We start from the raw sequence: 21,575 nt of genomic DNA, 5'->3' as shown, positions 1-21,575 counted from the left end.
GCAGACTCCTCGAAGTGAGAGCAGGCGTGCGGGCGTTGTGCTGAGGTCAGAGCTGACGTCTGTGTGCGGGGACTCCCGTCCTGCTCCCCCGAGCGAGTCTTCCTTTAAAAGAACAGACTCGCTTGCAGGGACGGCTGTGCTGCTCAGGTGACGGCAGTGCGGGAGGGAGGGGACAGGAGCCGGGACCGCCGAGCGCGCCTCCCTGGTGGTTAGGGTGATCTTTTCTTCCTGTCGGAAGGGACGACGATGACATCAATGACGTGGCGTCCATGGCTGGCGTGAACCTGTCGGAAGAGAGCGCGAGGATATTGGCCACGAACTCGGAGCTGGTGGGCACCCTGACGCGGTCCTGCAAGGACGAGACCTTCCTTCTCCCGGCACCCTTACAGAGACGGATACTAGAAATAGGTGCGCCCAGGTCTCCTTGCTGTCCCCAGGACCCCTGAGTCCACACGTGGGCGTGGTGTGAGCCGCCAGCGCGCGCCTGGTGTGGCGCTGTCCTGGGTTTGGGGGGACACACCTTGTTCCTGGCACCTGTGTTGCCCGGGTCGTGCTTTCCGCATGGTGGGAGGTGATGTTCTCAGGGAGCTGAAGCAGGTGTCGCCCTCCCTGCACCCGCCGGCCCCGCGGGGCCGCCCTAAGGCTGCACAGGAAAGAACAGTGAAGGAGACAAAAGTGCTTCAGTGATCGTAAGCTGTTGCCTGCTCCCCAGGGAAGAAGCACGGCATAACGGAGCTACACCCGGACGTGGTGAGTTACGTGTCCCACGCCACGCAGCAGAGGCTGCAGAACCTGGTCGAGAAGATATCGGAGACGGCCCAGCAGAAGAACTTCTCCTACAAGGTGCTCCGCCGCTGTCCGGCGGGGGCGGCCTGCTGAGAGGCGGGGGGGTGGGAGTGGCCTGAGCACTGACCTTGTTTTGAATTTTAACTAGAACTAGATTTGGGGCGGATTCCACTTTTCGCCCGTGGTGTTCTTGGAAGCTGTCCAGCTGGGCTGGGGAAGGGGGAGGGACCTGCGTGAGGATGTGCCCTGGGGGCTCTGCCCTCCTGGGTGCTGGAAGGCAGCCTCTTCAGCTTGGGAGATGGTGGCATCTTCACCCGTGTCCGCCCTGGGCTCTGGCCCCTGCGGCCAAACTCGCCTGCAGCCCGCCCGTGCAGCAGTGCTCGGAGCAGTGCCCGTCGTGTCCTGCAGGGGGTTGCCCGCACCAGAGCCCCAGCCTCACAGTAGTTTTCTGAGCACAATCCACCTTCCCGTTCAGTCCCGCGGGCCGTGTTCCGGAAGGCACTGTGGAGTGGCGGGGCGACAGCGCCTTCAGAGCAAAGTTTCAAATAAAAGCATGCAGCCATTTTGCTTTAGGGAGATTTCTTGTTATTGTACAGAATTTTAAATGATACCAAAGTGTGTAAATGGAAGTTGCCCCTGAGCCCCGGGGGCACTCACCTGAGAGTGGGTCCCCACCCAGAGCGCTTCGGCCACGGGGAGGTCTGGACGCAGAGGCCCGGGTCTGGGTCCTGGCGTCGGGCTTGGACTGAGGGAGGGCGGGGCACACACAGACCATCCTGCAGGCTCCTGAGTTCATGACAGACGGTGCTTTCGCTTTTTTGCAGGATGACGACAGGTACGAGCAGGCAAGTGACGTCCGGGCTCAGCTCAAGTTTTTCGAGCAGCTGGACCAGATCGAGAAGCAGAGGAAAGATGAGCAGGAAAGAGAGATCCTGATGCGGGCAGCAAAGGCAAGTGCTTGCGGTTCTCGCGGTTGGACGGCTTTCCCGCCTCCGCCTGGGCACTCAGACACATGCGGGGTTTCCTGGAGCTGCAGCGGGGTCTGGGGCTGGCCTGGGAGACACGGTGCGTGGGGCAGGGAGCAGGGCTGGGGCAGGAGCCTCAGAACCTCAGTGCGTCGCTCAGCACGCGGGCAGGACCCCGCTAAGCCTTCAGCCCTCGGGCCGCCCAGGCCCACCGTCCTCACGTCACCTCTGATCAGATTCTGCAGCTGGTGGACGTGGCCCGACCATGTTGCGTAGTTCTTAGGTCCAAGTGGTGTTGACTTTCTCAGGAGTAACGTTTGTTTTTCATGGTAAATTTTCATCTTTTGACTATAAACTTTAGGAAAAGTTACTGCTTGTTCTGTCGTATGACCTGCATGTTATTCTGTCTCCAATAAGATAACGTACTTGTCAGATGACAATGTTCAGGTCATAACTTACTTTTCATTTTTATGTCTTTGAAAAATAGTCTCGATCCAGACAGGAAGACCCCGAGCAGTTAAGGTTGAAGCAGAAGGCGAAGGAGGTACGCGCCTGCACTGGATGTGTTCGTGTTCACGCCCAGGGCCCGGCGGGGGGGTTGGGGGGCCGGCGGGGGAGCTCGGTGTCTCTGCACAGCCGGCCTTCACGTGGGGACTTCCGAGGTTTGCAGAGGTGTCTCCTGGGCAGGCCCTCTGTGTGCTTGCTGGCTTTAAACCTAGTGGTGATTTCTCATTTGGTGCATCCAGTCTGTGGTTTTAAAATTTGCTCGTGTTTTCCGAACTCTTTAAGATGAGCATCTACGGTTTTATTCTTTTTCTGATTGTAGAATATGCTTACTGTTTAAAAAAAATGTCAAAACGTTAAAGAAATTTTAATTTAGAAAAAAACTGGGAAGCCCTCGGGTATGTGTGTAAGACAAAGCATGCATGAGATGACTGTCCTGTTTCCTTTTCCAAACGAAGATGCAGCAGCAGGAACTGGCGCAGATGCGGCAGCGCGACGCCAACCTCACGGCGCTGGCCGCCATCGGGCCCAGAAAGAAGAGGAAGGTGGACTCCCCGGGCCCCGGGTCGGGGGCAGAGGTGCGCAGCGCCGGGGCGGGGCTGGAGGGGCCTGGGCAGCGCGCTCACTGCAGGGGCCCGGCCCGCCGGGTGGGCTTCCTCACCATTCACACGGGTCTCACCTCCTGGGGAGTGTCTGCTTTACATTCGAGGCTTTGTGTTCAGATCAGCTTGTTCGTGGATCTCACGCGAGCTGGAAGTTCTTTGCGTGAGGACGTTTGGTCGTGTAGTTTGATGTGATGGGATTTAGGCTGGCTTTGAAAAGACATGAACGTGAAAGCGTTCAGGAGGGTGACCCTCATGGGGTAACTGTCCTTCCTGAGCAGCGGGAGTGAGACCAGCCTGCAAGAGAAAAAGTGATTCCGAGGAGGAAGGAAACTCGTTACCTTTTTCTGTTTGTCCAAGTTTTGTTAGTTTCTTGTTTGTTTCCCGTCACACCTGTATATGTATTTACAAACCCAACTTTAAAGTATCGTTATTATTGCATTAAGCTGTCAGTTATCTTGTAAGTAAATGACAGCAGGAAAGAAGGCATCGTGTTTCCATGGACTGGCTCGCTGTTTCGGATCCTCCATTCCTCCCCGAGTCCAGGTTCCCATCATCGGCTTGCCCTCGGCTTCAAGAGCAGCGGTGAGCGTTGCTTGCAGCGCGGTCTGCTGGCGACAGCCAGCTTTTGTTTGCTCGAAAATGGTTGTGTTTCACCCTCAGTTTTGGATGAAAATTTCCCTCAACATTGACTTTTCTTCCTATTTTAAATTTAAGATTCACTGTCTCTTGCAAATCCAGATACGTATCATTTAATCTTGTACAACAGCAGACTGACAAGGGATAGTTGATTCCAAGACTTGCAGCCGTTCTCTGTGTTTTCCTCTGTTCCTTGGATCCTCTGTGTTCCTGCAGGTCTCCTTCTCGTTTCCCAGGAAAGCCTGCTCTGATTCAGCTGTGTTATCTCGTCCCAGGTCACAACAACCGTGGGAGGTTGCCCAGTGAATTTTGCAAGATTGCAAAACTCTTTTTCTTAAACCCGGAACGACCGTAAATGTGCGACCACCTCTGTCCTTGGAGACGCCGTCCCACTGTGCTCAGGCCCCGCTGGCTTCACCCTCTTTCCCGTCCTGTGTGTCACTTCTCTGGCTGTGTTGAGATGGTCGTCTCGCTTTTCTGACGTTGGTCTGTGTTGTGTCCAGACTTGTCTCGTGGTGTTCAGTCTGCTTGGGCTGCTCTGAGCTTCTTGGGACTGTCGGTCAGTGTTTTTCTTTTAATTTGGAACATCGTGGCCTGTATTTCTTCAAAACTGCCTGTGTTCCAGCCTTCTTCTATTGGGAATCCCACGGTACCTCTGTGGGACGTTCCACTGTGCCCGGTGGGTCTCTGAGCCCGCGTTTGTGTTCCGTGACCCTGTTCCCCCGTTCTGAGCGCGTGGGCTCCCTGCCGCCCCCGTCCAGCCGCGAAGCCAGTGCCTGCACTTCCGTTTGTCTGTGTGTTTGCGGTTCTGGGTTCCCACTTAGGTCTTTATGGCTTCTGATTCTGTGCAGAGACTTCCCTGTCTGCTCGCTTCCTTGGAACCCGTTTATGACCTGCTCTCTTGGTTTTGTCAAGTCCAGCATCTAGGCCCTCTCCGGTCCAGGCCCTGCCGGCTGCTCTTCCCTCGACGGCGGCTCTGGCTTCCCTGCGTCTCTGGCTGCATGCGCCGTTGCTGGGACATCGTGTTGCAGTCCCCTCCCTCTGAGGGGCTGGCTGTTGGCTCAGACCCGCTGGGGGGCTCGTTCCCGCCAGGCGTGTTGTGCTCTGTTTGTTGCTCTGCTGACTGGTATGGTCTGCAGGGAGCCCTCCGACCCAGCATGTCTCACCTGCAGCCTTGCCTCCCGGCCCAGGTCCGGTCTGGGGCTTGTCGGGCGGGTGCTGTGTAGGATGTGACCCTGACTCCGGGCAGGCTCGTGCACACGTCTGGCTCGCCGCAGAACAGTCACCGGCTGTTGCGGGCTGTCCTCTCTCCCTGTCCCTTCTTTCTCTTAGGGCACGAGGGACTTTCTGTTTAATGCCAGTGACTCTTCTCTGTGGTTTTCTGAGTCTCAGTCCCTGCTGGAGCCTTCTGGGATGGTTCGTGGGGCTGCGTTCCCCAGAGTCCTGCACGCTGATGGCGGTTCGTGCCCTTCACACTTGGAGGACGGTGTCTGGCTGTGAAGCCCTGGGCTCAGCCCCCCTTCCTTGAGAGTCTTTCTTGAGTAAGTGGTTGCTCCAGGTGTTTGCTGGGAGGAAACGCTGCTGTCGGAGTCTGACGATCGTCTCACTTCCCTCCCTGGGTGCTGCGCGTGTCCTCTGCCCAGGGCTGCCCGCCGAGCTCTGCTCCTTCAGGCCGCGCCGCTTTGCCGGGGGCCGGCTGTCCTGAGCTGTGCTCTCGGGGGCAGTTTTAAACCCTCCGTTTGCAGGGGCGCTTCGCGCGACGCTTCCTTGGTTTCACCCTTTCCAGAGATTCCTGTGTTCACAGCCCGTCGGTATTTGTCATTTTTTCTTCAGTCCTTTCAGTCTCTTTAAAACTGCGGGACACTTCGCCCTTCCCCCTTGTCGCTCCTTCTGCCTGTTTGCTGTGCTCCTGCTCCTGTGTCTCCCGAGAGCAGCCTTTGTTTCCCAAACGGAATTTTCTTTTGTTCCTCATTTTTTCTTGACTTCGTCACTTCATTTCTGAGTTCTGCTAGTTCTGATTTCTGTTGTTCTTTCATGCCTTTTATCGTTTTCCCAGTGTGTTTTTTAGCTTATTTGGAAACAACGTAACAGTTTGGACCTTTTGATTATGTCTCTTTGGTGTTTTTTCATCATCTGTTGGGAAGTTACTCTTTTTCCTCATGGCCCCTGGTGTGGACTCTGACGTCTCTGCGTGCACGTTCATGGGACCCCAGTTTCCCGGACCCTGGGGAGGAAGGTTTGCCGACTTCGCTGAGCTCCTCTCAGGCTGCCTCCCCGCAGCGACGATTTCTGCCGTTGAGATTTCTGGGCTCTGCTTTCTGCCCGACCCTTACCTGGAGCTTTTTTGTCTCTCTGGTCCCTGCCGTGCTCAGTGTGGTTTCAGGCTCCCCCCACCCCGAGTCTCTTACGTGGGACCCTGTGCTCGGGAGCCCTGCTGTCAGAGGCGGGGTCCTGGCGGCAAGGCTGCCGTCGGATGGGGAGAACCCTCCCGGCTTCAGCGGGCTCCCCCTGGGAGCCTCCCCTCCAGGGGCCACCCGCGGCTCTGGGCCTCGGGCCTCGCGGGTCGGGCTGCTTTCCCTGCACTGTTTGGAGCTGCTTCCCGGCCCGTGGCCGCTTGGGGCTCATCTCTGCTGATTTTGTTCTGAATGTTGTCCGCTGGTGCCTGGTTTTGCGGCCAGGCGGCTCTGTGCTTTACGTGGCCCTTTGGGAAGATTGGAAAACTTCGATGCCTCCGCCATCGTCTCTCCCGAATAAAATAACAGTTTCCAAATGCCTTTCTTTTAATTTAAAATAGTTTCAAACTTACAGAAAGTTGTAAGAACCTTTGTTCAGATTCTCAGTTCTGAACATTTCACCCCTTTTACACACACACCCCCGTTTGTGCGTGCGTGCATGCACATACCACATGTAACAGGTATGAGATCTTTTTCTGAAGGGCTGTTCCGTCCGTCACCCCTCGATACTGACCCTGCTGGACACGCTCTTCTGTTACTGCACCCGCCTCCACCCCTGGCCCGTCAGGAACTCGACCCTGAGGCACCAGTGAGCCCCGGACCCCTGACCCCTCACCGCCTGTCCTGGTCTTTCTTTGTGACCCAGGCGTGTGCGGCACCAGTTAGCGTGCGGTTTGAATCCCTCCCCAGTGCCCCTATCCCTGACGGCGTGACAGAGGACAGGCCTTTGTTCTGTGGGGTGGCCCTTCCCCCCGTGGTCTGTCCGACTTGGGCAGAAATGCCTCAGTGCTGCTGGGCGCTCCGCTCAGCCGTCACACGCGTGGCCCACGGTCTCGACCTTCTTACCACTGGTGACCTTGGTCTTGATCCCTTGGATAAGTCGCTGGTTAAGGAAGCCAGCTTCCTCCGCTGTGCGGTCACTGTTAGGCCTTTAGGATGGAGGTGCTCCGGGATCACGCAGACACTGTCCCCCGTCACGCCTCCCCCTGGCCTCTGTGCCCAGCGGAATGGCTGCAGGCATAGGTGCCAGAGTGTGGCCTGTTTCCATCACACTGTCCCCATTTATTGGCTGCCTTCTGTTGTAAAGAAGAGCTTCTCCCCCCTCATCCGTTCGTCTGCTCACTCATCCGTCAGCGTGTGTGGACGCGTGGACTCCTGCTGCATTCGGAGGGTTGTAATCAATGCTCTCGTTGTTTCTAGATTTGGTCAGTGGAAGCTTCTTCACGCTGGTTTCTATATCCTTTTGAAATGTTGCCCTCGTCCTTTAAGCGTTGTGTTTTTACTGACACGAGAGGTGTCCAGCTGCCTCTTGTGCCTCCCCCTGCCCTCACAGCAGTGACCCCCAGGAGCCTGGCTCCTGGCAGTGGAGGGTGGAACTTAGAGACCAAGATCTGAGCTCCGTGTGTGCTCATTGCTTTGGGGGCCCTGCTTCCAGGCCCCTCAGCGGTCAGAGCCCGGGGATGTTGTATGTCTGCAGGTGTGTGCGTATGCGCGCGTGTGTGTGCGTGTGTGCGTGCGTATCCCTTCCTGCATCTGAAACAACCCTCTGCGTCTGAGATGCTCCGATTCCAGGCTAGCACCTCAGGGCTTCTTTGTAGCCTCCCCCTTTCCTCACTCAGGAAGCCCTTCGCAGACAGTTGAGAAATCTTGTTCCCATTATTCTCTTTTGCTCAATGTAACCAATTCCACAACCCCTTTGCCTGCTGGGGTCTCTGTGCTAGGAGGGGTGGGCACGTGGGAAAGGCATGGTGATTAACTTTTGCCTTAGGTGTTAAAATATCCAGGGTGACCTCTGAAGAATAGAAAAAGTGCCCATTTCCAAACTGACAGGGCGGGCGTGGGTGTGGGGAGGAGTGTGGCGTGTCGGGAGGGGACAGAGGGCTCCTCGGTGACAGCGAGAGGCACGTCACCAGAGGTCCTGGTGGAGCTGCTTCACCCGTTGTCGCCTGTGCCTGTTTTGAACTTTAGGGACACCTGTGTGTTGCGTGTGTAACAATTAATACGAAACTTGGAACTTTAAAAGTCTTATATGCCTTTTTTCATCAGAGATAATGCTTAATTTCTTTTTCTTTTTTTAGTTTAGGATTATTTCCCTAGGGTGTCTTGAAAAAACACTTTATTTTGAGCTAGTTTTAGACTTGCAGAAAAGTTACCCAAAACAGTAGCGTTTCGGTGCGCCCCTTGCTCAGCCCCGCAGTGCGAGGCGTGGGCATGGCGCTGTTAACTGGAGACCTTATCTGATTTTGTGTTTCAGAATTTAATTTTAAATTAGTAAACTATATTTTAGAGCAAGTTAGGTCCACAGCAAAGTTGAATGGGAAGCGCAGAGACTTCCCACAGGCCCCGCCACTCACATGTGCGTGGCAGCCTCAGCAGGTGGTGTGTTTGTCGCAGGCAGACCTGCATAGACACGCCATAATCACCCAGAGTCTATGGTTTACATCAGGCCTCACTCCTGTGTGTACGTTTATGGATTTGGACAAACGTGTGTGACAACATGCACCCAGCACCACGTCAGGCAGGGTGGTCTCACTGCCCTGAAAGTCCTCCGCGCTCCAGCCTGGCAACCACTGGCCCTTTTGTCTCTGAAGTTTTGTCTTTGTGTCCAGGATGTCATATCGACGGAGTCACACAGCCTGTAGCCTTTCCAGACTGGCTTCTCTCACTTAGTTAAGTGCATCCATGGTCCCTCCGTGTCTCTTCATGACTCGATGGCTGTTTCTTTTCATCAGGGAGTAGCATTCCCCTGTCTGGGTGGACTGCTGGTTACTAGCCCCCTCACCCCTGGAGGACATCTTGGCTGACTCCACGCTTTGGCAGCTGTGAATGCAGCTGCTGTAAACACCTCTGTGCAGGTTTTCGTGCGGACGCGAGTTTTCAGCTCCTTTGGGTGAATACCAAGCAGCGCGGTTGCTGGATCGTGTGGTAAGAGCGTGTTTAGTTTTGTAAAACACTGCCCAAGTGGCCCCTCTGGTCCGCGTTCCCACCAGCAGCGGGCAAGCGCGCCCCCGCCGCCCCGCGTCCCCTCCGGCACCCAGTGCTGCCGGGGCTCTGGGTTGGGCCGTTCGGAGCGTGCGGCGTTATTTCATTGTGGGTTTAATTCGGGCTTCCCTGATGACGCGCGACAGGGAGCATCTTTCATGTGCTTATTTGCCGTCTGAACATCTTCTCTGGTGAGACATCTGTCAAGATCTTTGATCCATTTTTTAATTGGGTTGTTTGTCTTGCCGCTCAGTTTTCAGAGCTCTTAAGTCTGGAGGAGATTTTCTTTTTTCTTTCAACCAGTGGTATCTTCCGCAGGCGCTTGCCCGGGTTTGATTGTCTCAGGACCCCTCCAGGAGCCCCCCCGCGTTTGGGCCGACGGCTGCACAGCGCCCCCAGGCGGTGGCGGGTCCTCGTGCGCCCTGTCTTTCCTGGGCTGGACGCTTTTGAAGAGCGTGCAGTTGTTTGGGGGCACCGGCTTCGTTCCGTGGTGGGGCCGCTGTGGCCCCACCTTTGCCAATGCCAGCTCCTTCAATGTGGCTCCTCTGTCTCCTTGACGTGACGCGCCACCTCCTGAAGACTTCTCAGTTTTCACGCCACACGCGTTCCACAGACTTACCGTGTATTTTTCCTGCCGAAAGTGAAAATGACCATTTCTCAAGGAGCCGTGGTTCCTTTTGTTGGGGCTCATGTTTAGGAACCGGCGTCTGGGCGCTGGGTGGCCAGTCCTGCTCAGGCCCCCTGAAGGGGCAGCCAGGTTACGGGTCAGGGGCAGCCCCAGCCCCGTGTTTGTGTTTCTGTCTGTCTGGGCTGAGACTCCGATCTCAGACTCCATCCTGACGTGGCAGGGCTCCCCACGGCTGTCCCTTGTCCTTGCGCTAGAGGCCTGGTTCTCACGATCACAGTAGATCTGCTGTTTGTCTCGTCCTAATTCGTAGATAAGGAGTTTCAGAGCTGCCAGGCCCTGTGTGAGGAAGAAACGTACGAAGTCTCTGGAGTGTGTTTCTGCAAAGTGCTTTTTGCATCCAGCCGTACGGCGTCCACTCAGAACTCTGCGTCCCAGGGTTCCTGAGACGAGCGCTTTTCTTGCCGCCCCTTTGTGTGGACCGGGCTCCCGTGGGCCTTGCCGTCAGAGCCCGGCGGTGCTGGAAGCGAGCACTCGGGGTGCGGCCCCTCTGCTCGGCGCGCTGGTGCACTCTTCTTTCCCCTTTCTCCAAAGGCAGCGTCGTGTTCGAGCACTGGGCGCAGCTGGCCATTGTCACGGGCCACGCTCTGGAACGTGCTCTGGTCACCTCGTGCGTGCAGACGCTCCCCGGTCTCTTTCACAGCCGCGCGTACTTCTTGGTGCCCGCGCAGCTTAGTTTACCTCCCTTCCTCGTGTGCGGGCGGCGTGTGACCTTGTGAGTGTCTGTCGGAGTGAAGGTAGGTGCAAAGGAAGTTTCCTCGGGCATCGCCAAGCTCCCCCGGGGACTGTGCCAGTTTGCACCCGCCAGTGGTTCTGATGGAGAGGGCTCCCCCCAGCGTCACGGCACGACGCGCGTGGGTTTTAGTTTTGCTGATCTGTGGGGCACCGTGGGTGCTCTGTTTGGTGAATGTGCTGTGGGTGCTTGAGAACAAGGCGTCGTCTCAGGACAGGGTGTACGCAGCGTGCCCCTCACTGGCCAGGCCGACTGTCTCTGCTTACTTCTGCCCACTTGATGTGTTTTGTGCTGGGTGTGGGGTCCCAGAGTCTTGTGTTCTCAGTGTTTCCATTGTCATCTCCTGGCGCCTCCTGTGGTTCTTGCTCTGTGACGGATTGCAGTGTCTGTCAGTGTTGCGTCTTCCCGGGAGCTGTGACTTCCCAGCATTGAGAAGGGTCTGTCTTTGCCCAGTGGGCTGCACGTCTCCTTTGACCTGCGTCGGGGCTGCTACCTTGTCCTGTTTCCGTCAGCCCAGGAGAGGCTCTGCTCCCCCGTGGGTCGTAGCTGTTCCCTCAGGCGTGTCTCCCGTGCGGATTGCGCGGCCAGGTCCTGTTCTCTGAGTTGCAGCTGGAGAGCTTTTCCGTCCGCGGGCGAGGTGAGCCCGTCCCCTGTCTTGGTGTAGCTGGCGTGGCCGGCCTCCGTGCGTCTGTTCCGCAGCTGCTGGGTGGGTTTGTGAGATGCGTGTTCTTTGCCCCTTAACTGAAATGTTTGTTTCTACTTGGGGACGTGTGTCGTCGTGTTCTAGGGGTTACTTGTGTCTGAAGCCTTTCTGGATGTCCTCGGCCCCCGGGTCTTGGCTCAGGTCCGCCTTCTCCTGCAGCCCCACGCGTGGAGGCACTGGCGCGCGTTCCGTGCTGGGTCCGCCCCTTTCTTTTGCTGCTGCGTCGGCTCTGCTCTCTCGCCCGCACGCAGCCTCCTGCCTTCGCCCTGGCACCGGACGCACGTTTGTACAAGTGCTGACTTCCGCCTGTCTTTTCCTGCGGTTTCCCCGCCCTTTCTCACTGGGATGACCCCCCGTGCGTGGCGGAGCCCTCATGAAGGCCTCAGGGGCAGCGTCCCCTGAGCGGTTCACGTTGGAACGGGTTTTCTGTGGCTCGATGTGGAGGACAGCCACGCTGGGTGTAAAATTGCTGGGTCACGTTTGCGTTCCGCGGGTGTTAACGCTGCTCCGCTGCGTCCTGTGTTGGCGGAGAAGCCTGAGGCCAGGCTGGCCTTCTCACCTTCACCGTTAGTGTTCGCCTGTCACCTGGAGGCCTTCCGCTTGGGAAGCTGACGGTTCCACGAGGCCGTGTCAAAGTTGACTTTTACGGGTTAATGATTTTCCCAGGTGCCCTTTGAGTCCACGTAGGTTGGTTTTTCCCACTTCTTGACCGTTTCCCCGGATCGCAGCTCAGGTGCCGCCCCTGCCTCCCCTCTGGCTGCGCAGCCGGGGCCCGGGTGGCTCCGGGCGCGTCCTCCGTGGCGCCTCCCGTCTGCCCGCCCGTCCCGGGCCCGGCTCGTCTCCACGCTCGTGCTCTTCTGCCTCTCACTGCGTTTCTATTCGCGTCTTTTCTCCCCTGAGCGCCTTACCATTTATATTCATTTCTGAGATAATTTTGCCCCCCACCCCGTTCTTTCTTGAGTCAATCAACTCTCATTTCCTTCTCGTTTTTAATCCCTTTTCCCCCTAAGTTTTTTTTTTACCCCCATTTTTCAAATTTATTTTTTTTTTGGATTTTTTTAAAACATTTTTTATTGATTTATAATCATTTTACAATGTTGTGTCAAATTCCAGTGTTCAGCACAATTTTTCAGTCATTCACGGACATATACACACTTATTGTCACATTTTTTTCTCTGTGATTTATCACCTTTTTCCCCTAAGTTTTGAGTTTTTGATTCAGGTGATTCTCGTGTCCTCAAAGGTTTATTTTTTTGTTGGATGTGTTGTCTTACAGTTTTCTTGTTTTTTCCAGATTGTTTGTCTCTGACAAGCGTGGAACTTCATTTTCTGATTTTTTGCAGTGGCTCTTTATGGATTTGCTACCTTGCCCTTCGTTTTTGTGGTTTGGGGTGTTTACAAGACTCCGGTGTGATGGCGCCCCCTCCTGGCGGCTCTGCAGAGTCCGCTGGGTCCCCAAATGTCTGTCTGCGGTTTTGGCAGCGAGGCTCTGACTTGCAGGACCCTCCACCCCCATACTTCTCTCCCTGCCGCTGCCCAGTTTCGAGGGGCTTGTCTCACATCTCGCTCCGCCCCTCCACGTCCGCTCTGGGTGCCTGGCGCTCTGGCGCGGAGGACCAGCCCCTCTGGCCCTTCCAGTCCCCTTGCCCCCTCCTGGCTCCGTCTCTGCTGCTTGGCCTTGTGGGGGCGCAGTGGGACCCCGCCTGGGATGTGTCAATGCTTCTCATGAAGTCTGGGTGCGCCTCGTCCTCACCTGTGCTGAGGCGGTGCGTCCAGTAGGCCTCTGTGTCCCCTCCTGTTCTGCATGGTTTTGGGGAGACTGCGGGGGGCACTGGGTGACCTTGTGTTCGGCTGCGGTGAGGGACGTCTGTGCTCACGAGCCGGGTGCTCGAGTGTCTCTGTTACTGCTGTTCTGCACCGTGTCCTTGTGCACGATGAGGACGTGGCGGGTGCGGACGAGTTTAGGAGCCACGCTGCGCACAGGGAGCAGAACGAGCCCGTGGGAGCCTGTGCTGTTGGCACTTTGACCCAAATTGCTCCCCGCCTGGGACGCAGGGACAGCCCGGCTGGGTAGAGACGCCCTCATTTCCCCGCCGTTGCTCGGTGGGCTCCAGGGGAGCAGAGACGGCCCTGCAGCGGGAGCCCCCAGCAGTCCCGGGGCCGGCGCTCCCAGCACCAGCTGCCAGCTCCGCTTGTGCACAGCCCTGGGGTCCCGAGCACAGTGGCCCCGTGAGCCAGGTGGAGAGTGGACGGAAGCTGATCTTCTCCGTTTGGTTCCTACATCTCATGTTTGTTGCCTGTCAGGTTGGTTGTGGCGTTTCTGGCCGTGGAGAGATTGCCTTCAGAGGAAGGAGCAGCCTCTTTTTGTTGACCCTTTGGACAGTCCTGTGACAGGGCTGAGTGAGTGTTCACAGTAACGCTTGGGGGGAGGAAGCTAGTGTTCCTCCACGGCCTGCAGATACCAAGCGGAACAGAGCAGACCGACTCGCCCCTGCGCCTGTGGGCGGATGCTGTGTGAGTCGGCGCCACCCTGCCCCCTCCTGGGTGGACGCCCACGGCCCTGCGGTTTCCTGTGGCCTCTGGTCCTTGCTGGCCGCTCCCTCGGGCTTCCCCCATGGGGCGCTGGGTTCTCCCACTTCCAGGCTGGGCGCGGGGTTCCTGTGACCCCTTCCCGTGGCCAGGACGCCCCAGAGCCATCCAGTTAAAGGGTGGCACTCGCCTCGTGGAATTAGAAGTAACTGAAGCATCGCAGGCTTTTTGTTAACGTCCACAGAACCGTCCGCGTGTGACAGTGCCGTCCCCTCCCCCGTGGGCTGTGCTGACACTTGCCTGTCTGGATTTTCTGGCACCACTTTCGATTTCTAAAAAATTCTGCCTTAAAATGTTACTTACCTTGATTTCTGACTTGTAGCATCCTTTAAATTCTGTGCCTGAAGTGAGCGCCTCACCCTTGTCCCAGCCACTTTTGGCCGTGGAACTATTTTTCAAGTAGGAACGTCAAACCCGGTCCAGAATTGCAGCAGGCGCCACTGAAGACGTCCGGCCCGTTGTTTAGGTAGTGCTTTATTCTCTCCGAGCGGCAGGAGAGTCCCCGAGCCCCGAGGCCAGGCGCTGTCCATCCGTCCCGGAGGCAGGAGGAGAGCCCCCCTGCACTCCCTGCCCAGCCGTCTTACTAGAGACTCGGCCTGCGGGCAGCCAGGTGCACAGCAGCTCCCGAGACGGAGCCCCGTTTTCCTCCGCGCTCCTCTAAACTGTACGTTTTCATCACAGCCTTTTCAGGGTGCTGTCTGTCTCATACACGCAGCGCTGCAGTAGGGCTGTTACGGAGACTCAGGGAAAACCAGGAAAACTGAAATGGTTGTTCCAGACAAGGAAACGCAGTCACCAGAGGACTGGTCTGGAGGAGGGACCCCACGGTTAAGGGTGTCTGCCGGGGGCGTAAAGAAATTGTAAGTAAGGGTCGAAGACCTGTCGTGGGCAGCGCGGCGCCTGGAGGAAAGGGCCCCCCGGTGGAGGGACCGGCCTCGCCCGCCACCTGCTGGCCGCTCGCTGCGCGGCCTCCTCCAGCCTCATAGAACTCATTGCTGCCACCTGCTTAGACTTTGAGAAAATGCTGTAAAAATGCCAGATCTAAGTTTTGCACTTGAAATGTACACGAGCAACTTTAACCATCAGAACCCAGACACTTAGTTCTCATTCTGCACGGAAGAGCGAGAGCCATCCAGCTGGAAGCATGTGGGCCCTTGGCCCCTGAGTGTCCCATGGAGACGGGGCCACGCCGAAGGACGCTGCTGCGGAGGGCCACGCGCCACGTCCTGGAGAACACTGGCAGCTCCCCGTGGTGCAGGCCGGCTGAACTGCTGCTGTCAGCCCAGGGGGCTCCCTCCTGGCCATGGGTGACCGTGGTCACCGCGGAGTCCTGCGGCCCAGCCTGCCGACTGCCAGCCTGCCTGGCCCAGGAGTCTGGACTTTGTCAGCGAAGTGGGGATGACACAGCCAGCCGCAGGTGCAACATAGCCCTCCTGAGACGCTGGACACTGGAGGTCGGGGGCACCAGCGGCAAGCCCCGGAGCTGTTCTGCGTCCTCCGCCACCACCTTTTCGTTCCTCACGCCCAGGGGCCAGAGTCTGAGCTCTGTGGGGCGTCACGGGGTTCGTGCTCTCAAGCGTGTGTGCCTGAGAGCAGCAGTCTTGGAGGTCGGCGTGGGGGTCCGTGCCCCTGCTCTCACCCCTCCCCATTAGGGACTCGTAAAGCACGTCAGCGCCCACAGTAGGCCTGCGGGAAGGAGCCTGTCCCGGGCCTGGCTTCCTCCAGCATCAGGGCTCCTTGGGGCACCTGTAGGGAAACATGAGCTACCCCAGGCGCGCGGTCCTGGGGCGGCACCTGGCCCTGCCCCCTCCTTCTGACGCCCACCCTGCCACCACTAACTCGGCTGTCTTCTCCTTTCTCGTCACCAGGGCTCGGGCCCAGGCTCGGCGGTCCCAGGCAGCTCCGGCATCGGAACCCCCAGACAGTTCACGCGACAGCGGATCACGCGGGTCAACCTCAGGGACCTCATATTTTGTTTAGAAAATGAACGCGAGACAAGCCATTCACTGTTGCTCTACAAAGCATTCCTTAAGTAGCTCGGACACGGCCTCTCAGAGGGAGACGCCTGGGGACTTTTCATTTGTTTGCAGATACGCCTTTTTGTAACAAGCAAATGGGATATTGTTTAAAAAACAGCCACCTCTTTACAATGGAGCAGTTTTATATTCCTGTTTCTAAGTCAACTCTTCTGTACGGAGGAAAACACGTTTCTGTAACGGAGAACACAGAGGCCCGTGGGTACTCTAAAAGGACAATTAAATCTTAACTCATCTTTGATTGAGTGGCCTTCTTGCCAAACAAGCCATATATAAAAACTGATGGAATCGTTTAGCAAATAATTAGCTGCCCTCTGTCAGCTCATAGCGGTTTCTGCATCATTTGTGCATTTGGTTTAGTTCAACCCAACTTACTCCGTAGGTGTGTGTCTACAGCCGATGACCTCATTTCACTTATTTTATTTTTGTATTAGTCAGTTGGCAAAGCAAACTGATTTTTTAGACTATTTATCGTCGCCCCTCCCCCGCCCTCCGTTCGGGATTCCCGAGGCGCAGGTGGGCGTTCCTCAGCTGCCCACGCCTCGGGGCCCACCTCCCTTCTGCTTCTCGGGGCCCGGCGCCGCGGCTCCTTCTGAATGTGTGGTCAGCATCTGTACAAATGCATTTTATTTGCTATAGTTTGTAAAGCTGTAAAGTTAAAAGAAATGAAAACCTTTTCAGCATAAATCTATTTTACTTGCACTGTGTTTTTTAGCTAAAAGTGAAAACTTAGATGAAATAAAATCAAAGTTGAGAAGAATCATCAAGAGACTGTTTCTCAGTGTGAATCAAGTGTTGAAAAATGGCTGGTGTATTTTGTCGGTAACTGTACATAGTTTTTGGCACATGACAGAAGACGGCTATGTAACTATAATTATTTTGCTAAGAGACTGTATGCAAGCTGTGGGCCCACTTTACAGACGTCCAGAGCAAAAGCCCCTTCTTTGTACCTATTTTTTTATTACAAATATACTAATTGGTTCTTTATATTTTCAGAGGTTATTGTATTAAATTGTCTATCGATAGGACTTTTATGACTGTAAATGCTCCGGCTTTCTCCGTGTGAATTCCCACGTTAGACTCTCCGCGCGCGTGTGGACTGAGTGCTGATAGTGTTTTTTATCGACACCTGGAAACTGTTACACCTTTTATTTTGTCTTTTAGGAAAATCCTGTCTTTCCATTTTTTCATGTAAATTTTGCACAGTTACTTGTTCATATGTAAATATTTTACTTTCAAAATGAAGTTTTTAATCGCTATGGTTTTATATAGGATTGGAAGAGAATTAACCCCTTTATTAAAAACGAATTTATCTGCATTCGTCTTGCCTGTTTTTCCCAGTTTTCAGGGTTAGATCCTGCTGCCAGAGGCTCAGCTCTGGGCTCGCTGAGGTGTGTGTTCACAAGCTCCTTTTTAGGGTCGGTGTCTAAAACCCAGCGAACCTGGCAGAAGCAGCCTCACCTGCAAGGGCAGGCCCTGCGCGCTGCGGCGTCTAACCCGGGTGTGGAGTCCAGGGCCCGGAGGCCGAGCCACGCCCAGCGAGCTCTCACGGTCTGGGCCGCCCCGCCTCGGACACACAGCGGCTCGTGCTGTGTGGACGCCGGGCTCCGGTCCGTGCAGAGGAGCTGGGGCAGCCCTGGGAGAGGGAAGGTAAGGCCGGGGGGCCCCGGGGAGAGGGCGCGCACGGCTTCAGGAACGCCCTGGGAGCCTGGCCCCGGCCTCGTGTGGACCCAGCACGACGGGGAAGGACCGGGGCTCCGGAGGTCTCCTGCGCCGTCTCGGTCAGGGGGCGTCGCAGGTTGGCCTCGAGGGACCGTTGCTCCTGGGAGGGCGAAGGGGAGCGCCTGCGTTCCCCCAGCACGCTGCCTCCCCCAGTCGTTGGTGTGACTGGAGTTGGCGTCTAGTTTTCATGTTAACTTTGACCATTTGGAGGGACCTCCGGCCCCACGAGGGTTTACTGACGAGTGACGCCTGGGAGCATGCCCTCCTGTGGCTGCCGGGCCGCGGGAGCAGCGGTTGTTGTCCTCGCAGTCTGGAGGCTGGAGTGGAGACCCAGGCGTGGGCAGGGCTGCTCCCCGTGGGCGCCGGGCCCCGGGGTTTGTGGGCGTTTCCGACATTCCTTGGCCACGGACGCGTCGCCCTTTCACCCCCACGTGGCGTTTGCTCCGAGTGCGCACCTGCCTTTGAGCCTGAGTCTCCCCTTTCCCTAGGACGCCAGCCGTTTGGACTGCCCGCCCGAGTGGCCTCGCTTTAACTTGATGCCCTCTGTGAAGACCCTGTCTCCGAGCAAGGTCGCGTCCTGCGGTCCTGGGGCGTGAGGGCTCCGACGTCATCTTTTTAGGGGAGGACGCGGTTCAACCTGGGACACCTGTGTTGGTGGGTGACACGAGAAACTAAACCCGGGTTTTAGAGCCTCCTCTGGGATGCAAGGGCACAGCATGCAGTCTTCTCTCCTGCAAACGCCTGAGGCGGCTGGTTGGTTCAGTCACGCGCGCACTTTCCACCACGACTGGTGCTTTGTGCTCGCTGAGGTCTTGGCCTGAAGTTAACTCAGGTCCGTCAGTGCGGGACGGAGTGCCTGGGGTCCTGCAGGTCCGGTCAGTGTGCGAGGCCCCGCGGGGTGAGGGGCGGCGCGGGAATGGACGCAGGGGTGGGCGAAGCGGGCAACAGCTCGTGGTCTTCCTGCAGTGCCGTCACTGAGACAGACCTTGTGACTGTCCTCGGCCACTAGTTAGCCAGTTAATTGTTAACTAGTTTTCCCTTATCTCAGACTGTGGTCTCCAAATGTGAACTTTATCTTAAGAAAAGGCCCACCAGGCTGAGACCCGACTGCCAGCAGTTCTGTAGTTTTGAGGAGAATCGTGGTGCCCAGGTCTATGTTTTTCTGAAACAGATTTGTTCAGCAGGTGCCAGTGAGCACCTCTCCCCGCAGGACACCTTCCCGGGGCGTGGGGCGTGGACACAGCTTGCCCCTCCCCAGAGGAGGTCAGACTTGGTCTGGGAGAGAGGTGGCCGGGGGCCGCAGCCTGGGCAGAGGTGGTGGGGGGCCGGGGATGGGTCCTCCTGCCGGTGCAGCTGAGGAGGAAGGCGGGGGCCTCTTCCTGTGCTTGTCTGAAAACTGAGGGAAGGGACTGGCCGTGCCGAGTGCCCGGAGGGCGGGGACCCCCGGGCTGTAGGTGACACGGCCCTGGGCTGTTTCTTCAGAAGTGGGCTGTGCGTTACCAGGTCCGCCCCCGAGCCCCTGGGCACCGGCCCGAGGGACGTGAGGGATCTGACCACGCACAGCCGTGCGCACAGCTGTGCACCACAGCTTCATTCCAAGTAGCTAAACACTGGGAAAAACCCAGCTGTCCATCTGCAGGTGAGTGGAGGAACTGGTCCTTTCACTCAGTGAAGGACCACATGGTGGTTCTCTGGTGACGAGGACCCCCGTGGGGTTCCCTTTGTGTAGCGCACGGGGAGGTGCCGAGTCGTCGGTGATCAAAGGACGCCATCAGTGGGGCCGGGGGTGGGGAGTCGTGCAGGGGGCACCGGGACCCTCTGGGGTGCCCAACGCTCATTACCTTGATTGTGGCAGTGGCTTCACAGCTGCCTACACCTGTCAGAGCTTCTCAAGGTGCACCCTGGAAACACGTGCAGGTCACTGAACGTCAGAAATATCTCAGTAAGAACGCAAAAATAAGTGAATAAAAAAAGGAGAAAGCTGTGTTCCCAGGTGGGGATTGTCTTGGGTGGGATGTGGTCAAGAGGAAGGTGCAGGTTGTGGGGGGAAGTGGGCGTGTTCTGGCGCTGGACGGATGTGGGGCGGGAGGGTGGGGGGCCCCGTTCAGGCGTTTGGCAGGAGAACGAAGGCTGGTGCTTGGGCCTAGGTGGGGAGCCGGCGGCAGAGGGAAGGCCAGGGCGTCCCCGCCACGCTCCTGCAGTGACGCCCTGGGCAGGGGCGTTTGGCAAAGTCTGCGTGCCTACAAAGTCCCTGGGGCGACACCTGACGGGGTGAGAGCACGGTGAGTTGTCGGGTGGGGAGCGAGGGGCTCCAGAGAGGGGTGAGCCGCTGCCCAAGGAAGCCAAGGGTGCAGAGGGTGTACAGTGCTGCCAGGGCCCCTGCAGGTGGGCTGGAGTCTGTGCTGAGTGGGCGGGGAGGATGGGGCTTAGGGCCTGGAGATGCTGGCCCTATATGAAGGCTGTCTGGGAAGGGGAGGTGGGGCGGACAGCTGCGACGGGTGGGGGGTTAGAAGGGGCTTTTGTGCCGGCAGGTGGGGCATGCTAAGGAAGAGAGCCAGCCAAGGGCAGAGGGAGGGTGCAAGGAGGGGAGGGGACAAGGGGGTGCGGGGAGGGGGGTGGGTATGTGGGCAGTCCACAGAAAGTCCTACGTGTTTGAGTTGGGGAGCGGCTGGTAGGAGGTCAGCTCGTCTGCCGAGGGCCACCTTGGCTGCTGCTTCTCTAAAGCCCGGCTGAAGATGAGGCCAGAGTGCCCGCGAGGGGTGACGTGAGGCCAGAGCGCAGGCGACGAGTGGAGAGTCTTGATGTTATTGGAGCACCTGGGTCCGGCTATGCTTGAAGACCCAGCACGGAGCCTTTTTGGGAGATGTTGGGGCAAGGTGGTGACAAGAACTTCATTGTCCATTCAGCCAGGCCTGTGGATCCAGCCCAGCCCTGAGAACTGGCTTCCAGGAGTTTGGGGAAGGACTGATGTCCTCCCAGCGTTGTGGACGGCACCCTGAAAAGAACCTGCCCAAGTACCCTGCGCCCCACCCTCAAGGCCCCTCCCCCCACCCTGGGCAGCGGGCAAGGAGTCAAGGTGTAGCCACCAACCCTGGCTGGGCCAAGGACCCCCACCGGGTGGGGAGGGGAGGGGCCGCCCCCTGGGAGGGGGCCTCTACCAGCCCTGGGCCAGGGCCTCAGGGATTCTGGAAGAGACGGGGCAGCATGTAGAAGGAGATGTGCAGGCAGGGAGGTGCTGGGTGGTGCCGACCTCATCAGACTGAAGCCCCCATCTGGGCACCAGCGGCAGGGGTGGGGCCCCCAGACCTTGCCCTACCCCACCCCCACGTGCTGGGTTTCCCTTGAGGGTGGTCCCAGGCCTCTTCTCCCGCCGGCAGAGTCAGGGCTCACATCCTCTCCTCTGGGTGCAGACAGCCTTTCTGCCCTCTTGTCTCTGGAGTGGAGGCGGCAGTAGCACCCCATCTCCCCAGGCTCCAGGGTGGCTGAGAGGTTGCCCTGGGAGCCCTGACTGCAGCCCACGGGCGGGGGATGGGACGCTGACTCGCTGGAGCGCGCCACTGGCGGCAGGTGCGCGGAGGGCGCGGGGCTCCTCCCTCTCGGGCTTCGTTTCCACGCAGGTTCGGGAGGCACTTCAGGACCGAGTTGTCTAGGGGTGTGCACCCCCGGCAGCTGAGGACTGTTGGTGGGCCGCTCCGTGTGCTGCCACTGGCGAGGCCCTGCCGAGTGGCAGCAGCCGCAGCCCTGGGACCGCCTGTCCCGCAGCCTGCCGCGTGCCTCTCCCTGCTCCTGGACTTGTTGCATCGCTGCTGTCATGCGGCTGTGTGTTTCGTCAGTCGTCCCAAGTCATTTAGTCGTCATTATTTTTATCGGAGGCTCGGCCACACATTTGGTAACGCAAGAAGCAACGATCACGTGAGATTGGCAGTGCGCCGGTAACACGGCTAGCGATAGCAACGCGGGCGACAGTGCCGAGTGCGTGAAACGCGGCCCAGCATCTCCCCAGGTCTTCTGGCCGGTCTGCTCTGACCCATTGGGCATCTTCAGGGGAAGCGATATGCTGGCCTCGTGCGCAAGGCCCGCCAGGGTCTGCACGTGCGTGGCAAGTGGAGGGTCATCGTGAGCCCTCACAGGGTTGGGAAAGGACGGTTGTCTGGCTGGCGCCGGAAGAATGAAAAC

The 21,575-nt window shown here is 57.7% G+C and overlaps 1 protein-coding gene across 1 annotated transcript in view; it reads left to right on the top strand.

The window, feature by feature from the left end:
- TAF4 (TATA-box binding protein associated factor 4) overlaps positions 1 to 16,995 on the top strand; it is a 62,738-nt gene extending 45,743 nt beyond the window's left edge. Inside the window, exons 11-16 of the mRNA XM_072944508.1 lie at positions 239 to 408; positions 713 to 843; positions 1,611 to 1,736; positions 2,239 to 2,295; positions 2,714 to 2,833; positions 15,510 to 16,995. Coding sequence (XP_072800609.1) covers positions 239 to 408; positions 713 to 843; positions 1,611 to 1,736; positions 2,239 to 2,295; positions 2,714 to 2,833; positions 15,510 to 15,677 — 772 coding nt within the window. The 3' untranslated portion in view covers positions 15,678 to 16,995. The remainder of the gene's footprint in view (positions 1 to 238; positions 409 to 712; positions 844 to 1,610; positions 1,737 to 2,238; positions 2,296 to 2,713; positions 2,834 to 15,509) is intronic.
- The last annotated feature ends 4,580 nt before the right edge of the window (positions 16,996 to 21,575 follow it).

Source organism: Vicugna pacos, chromosome 19 (assembly GCF_048564905.1).
Source record: "Vicugna pacos chromosome 19, VicPac4, whole genome shotgun sequence".
NCBI lineage: Eukaryota > Metazoa > Chordata > Mammalia > Artiodactyla > Camelidae > Vicugna > Vicugna pacos.
Note: the sequence above shows the minus strand (reverse complement) of the source record. Positions and strands in the feature narration are given on the sequence as shown.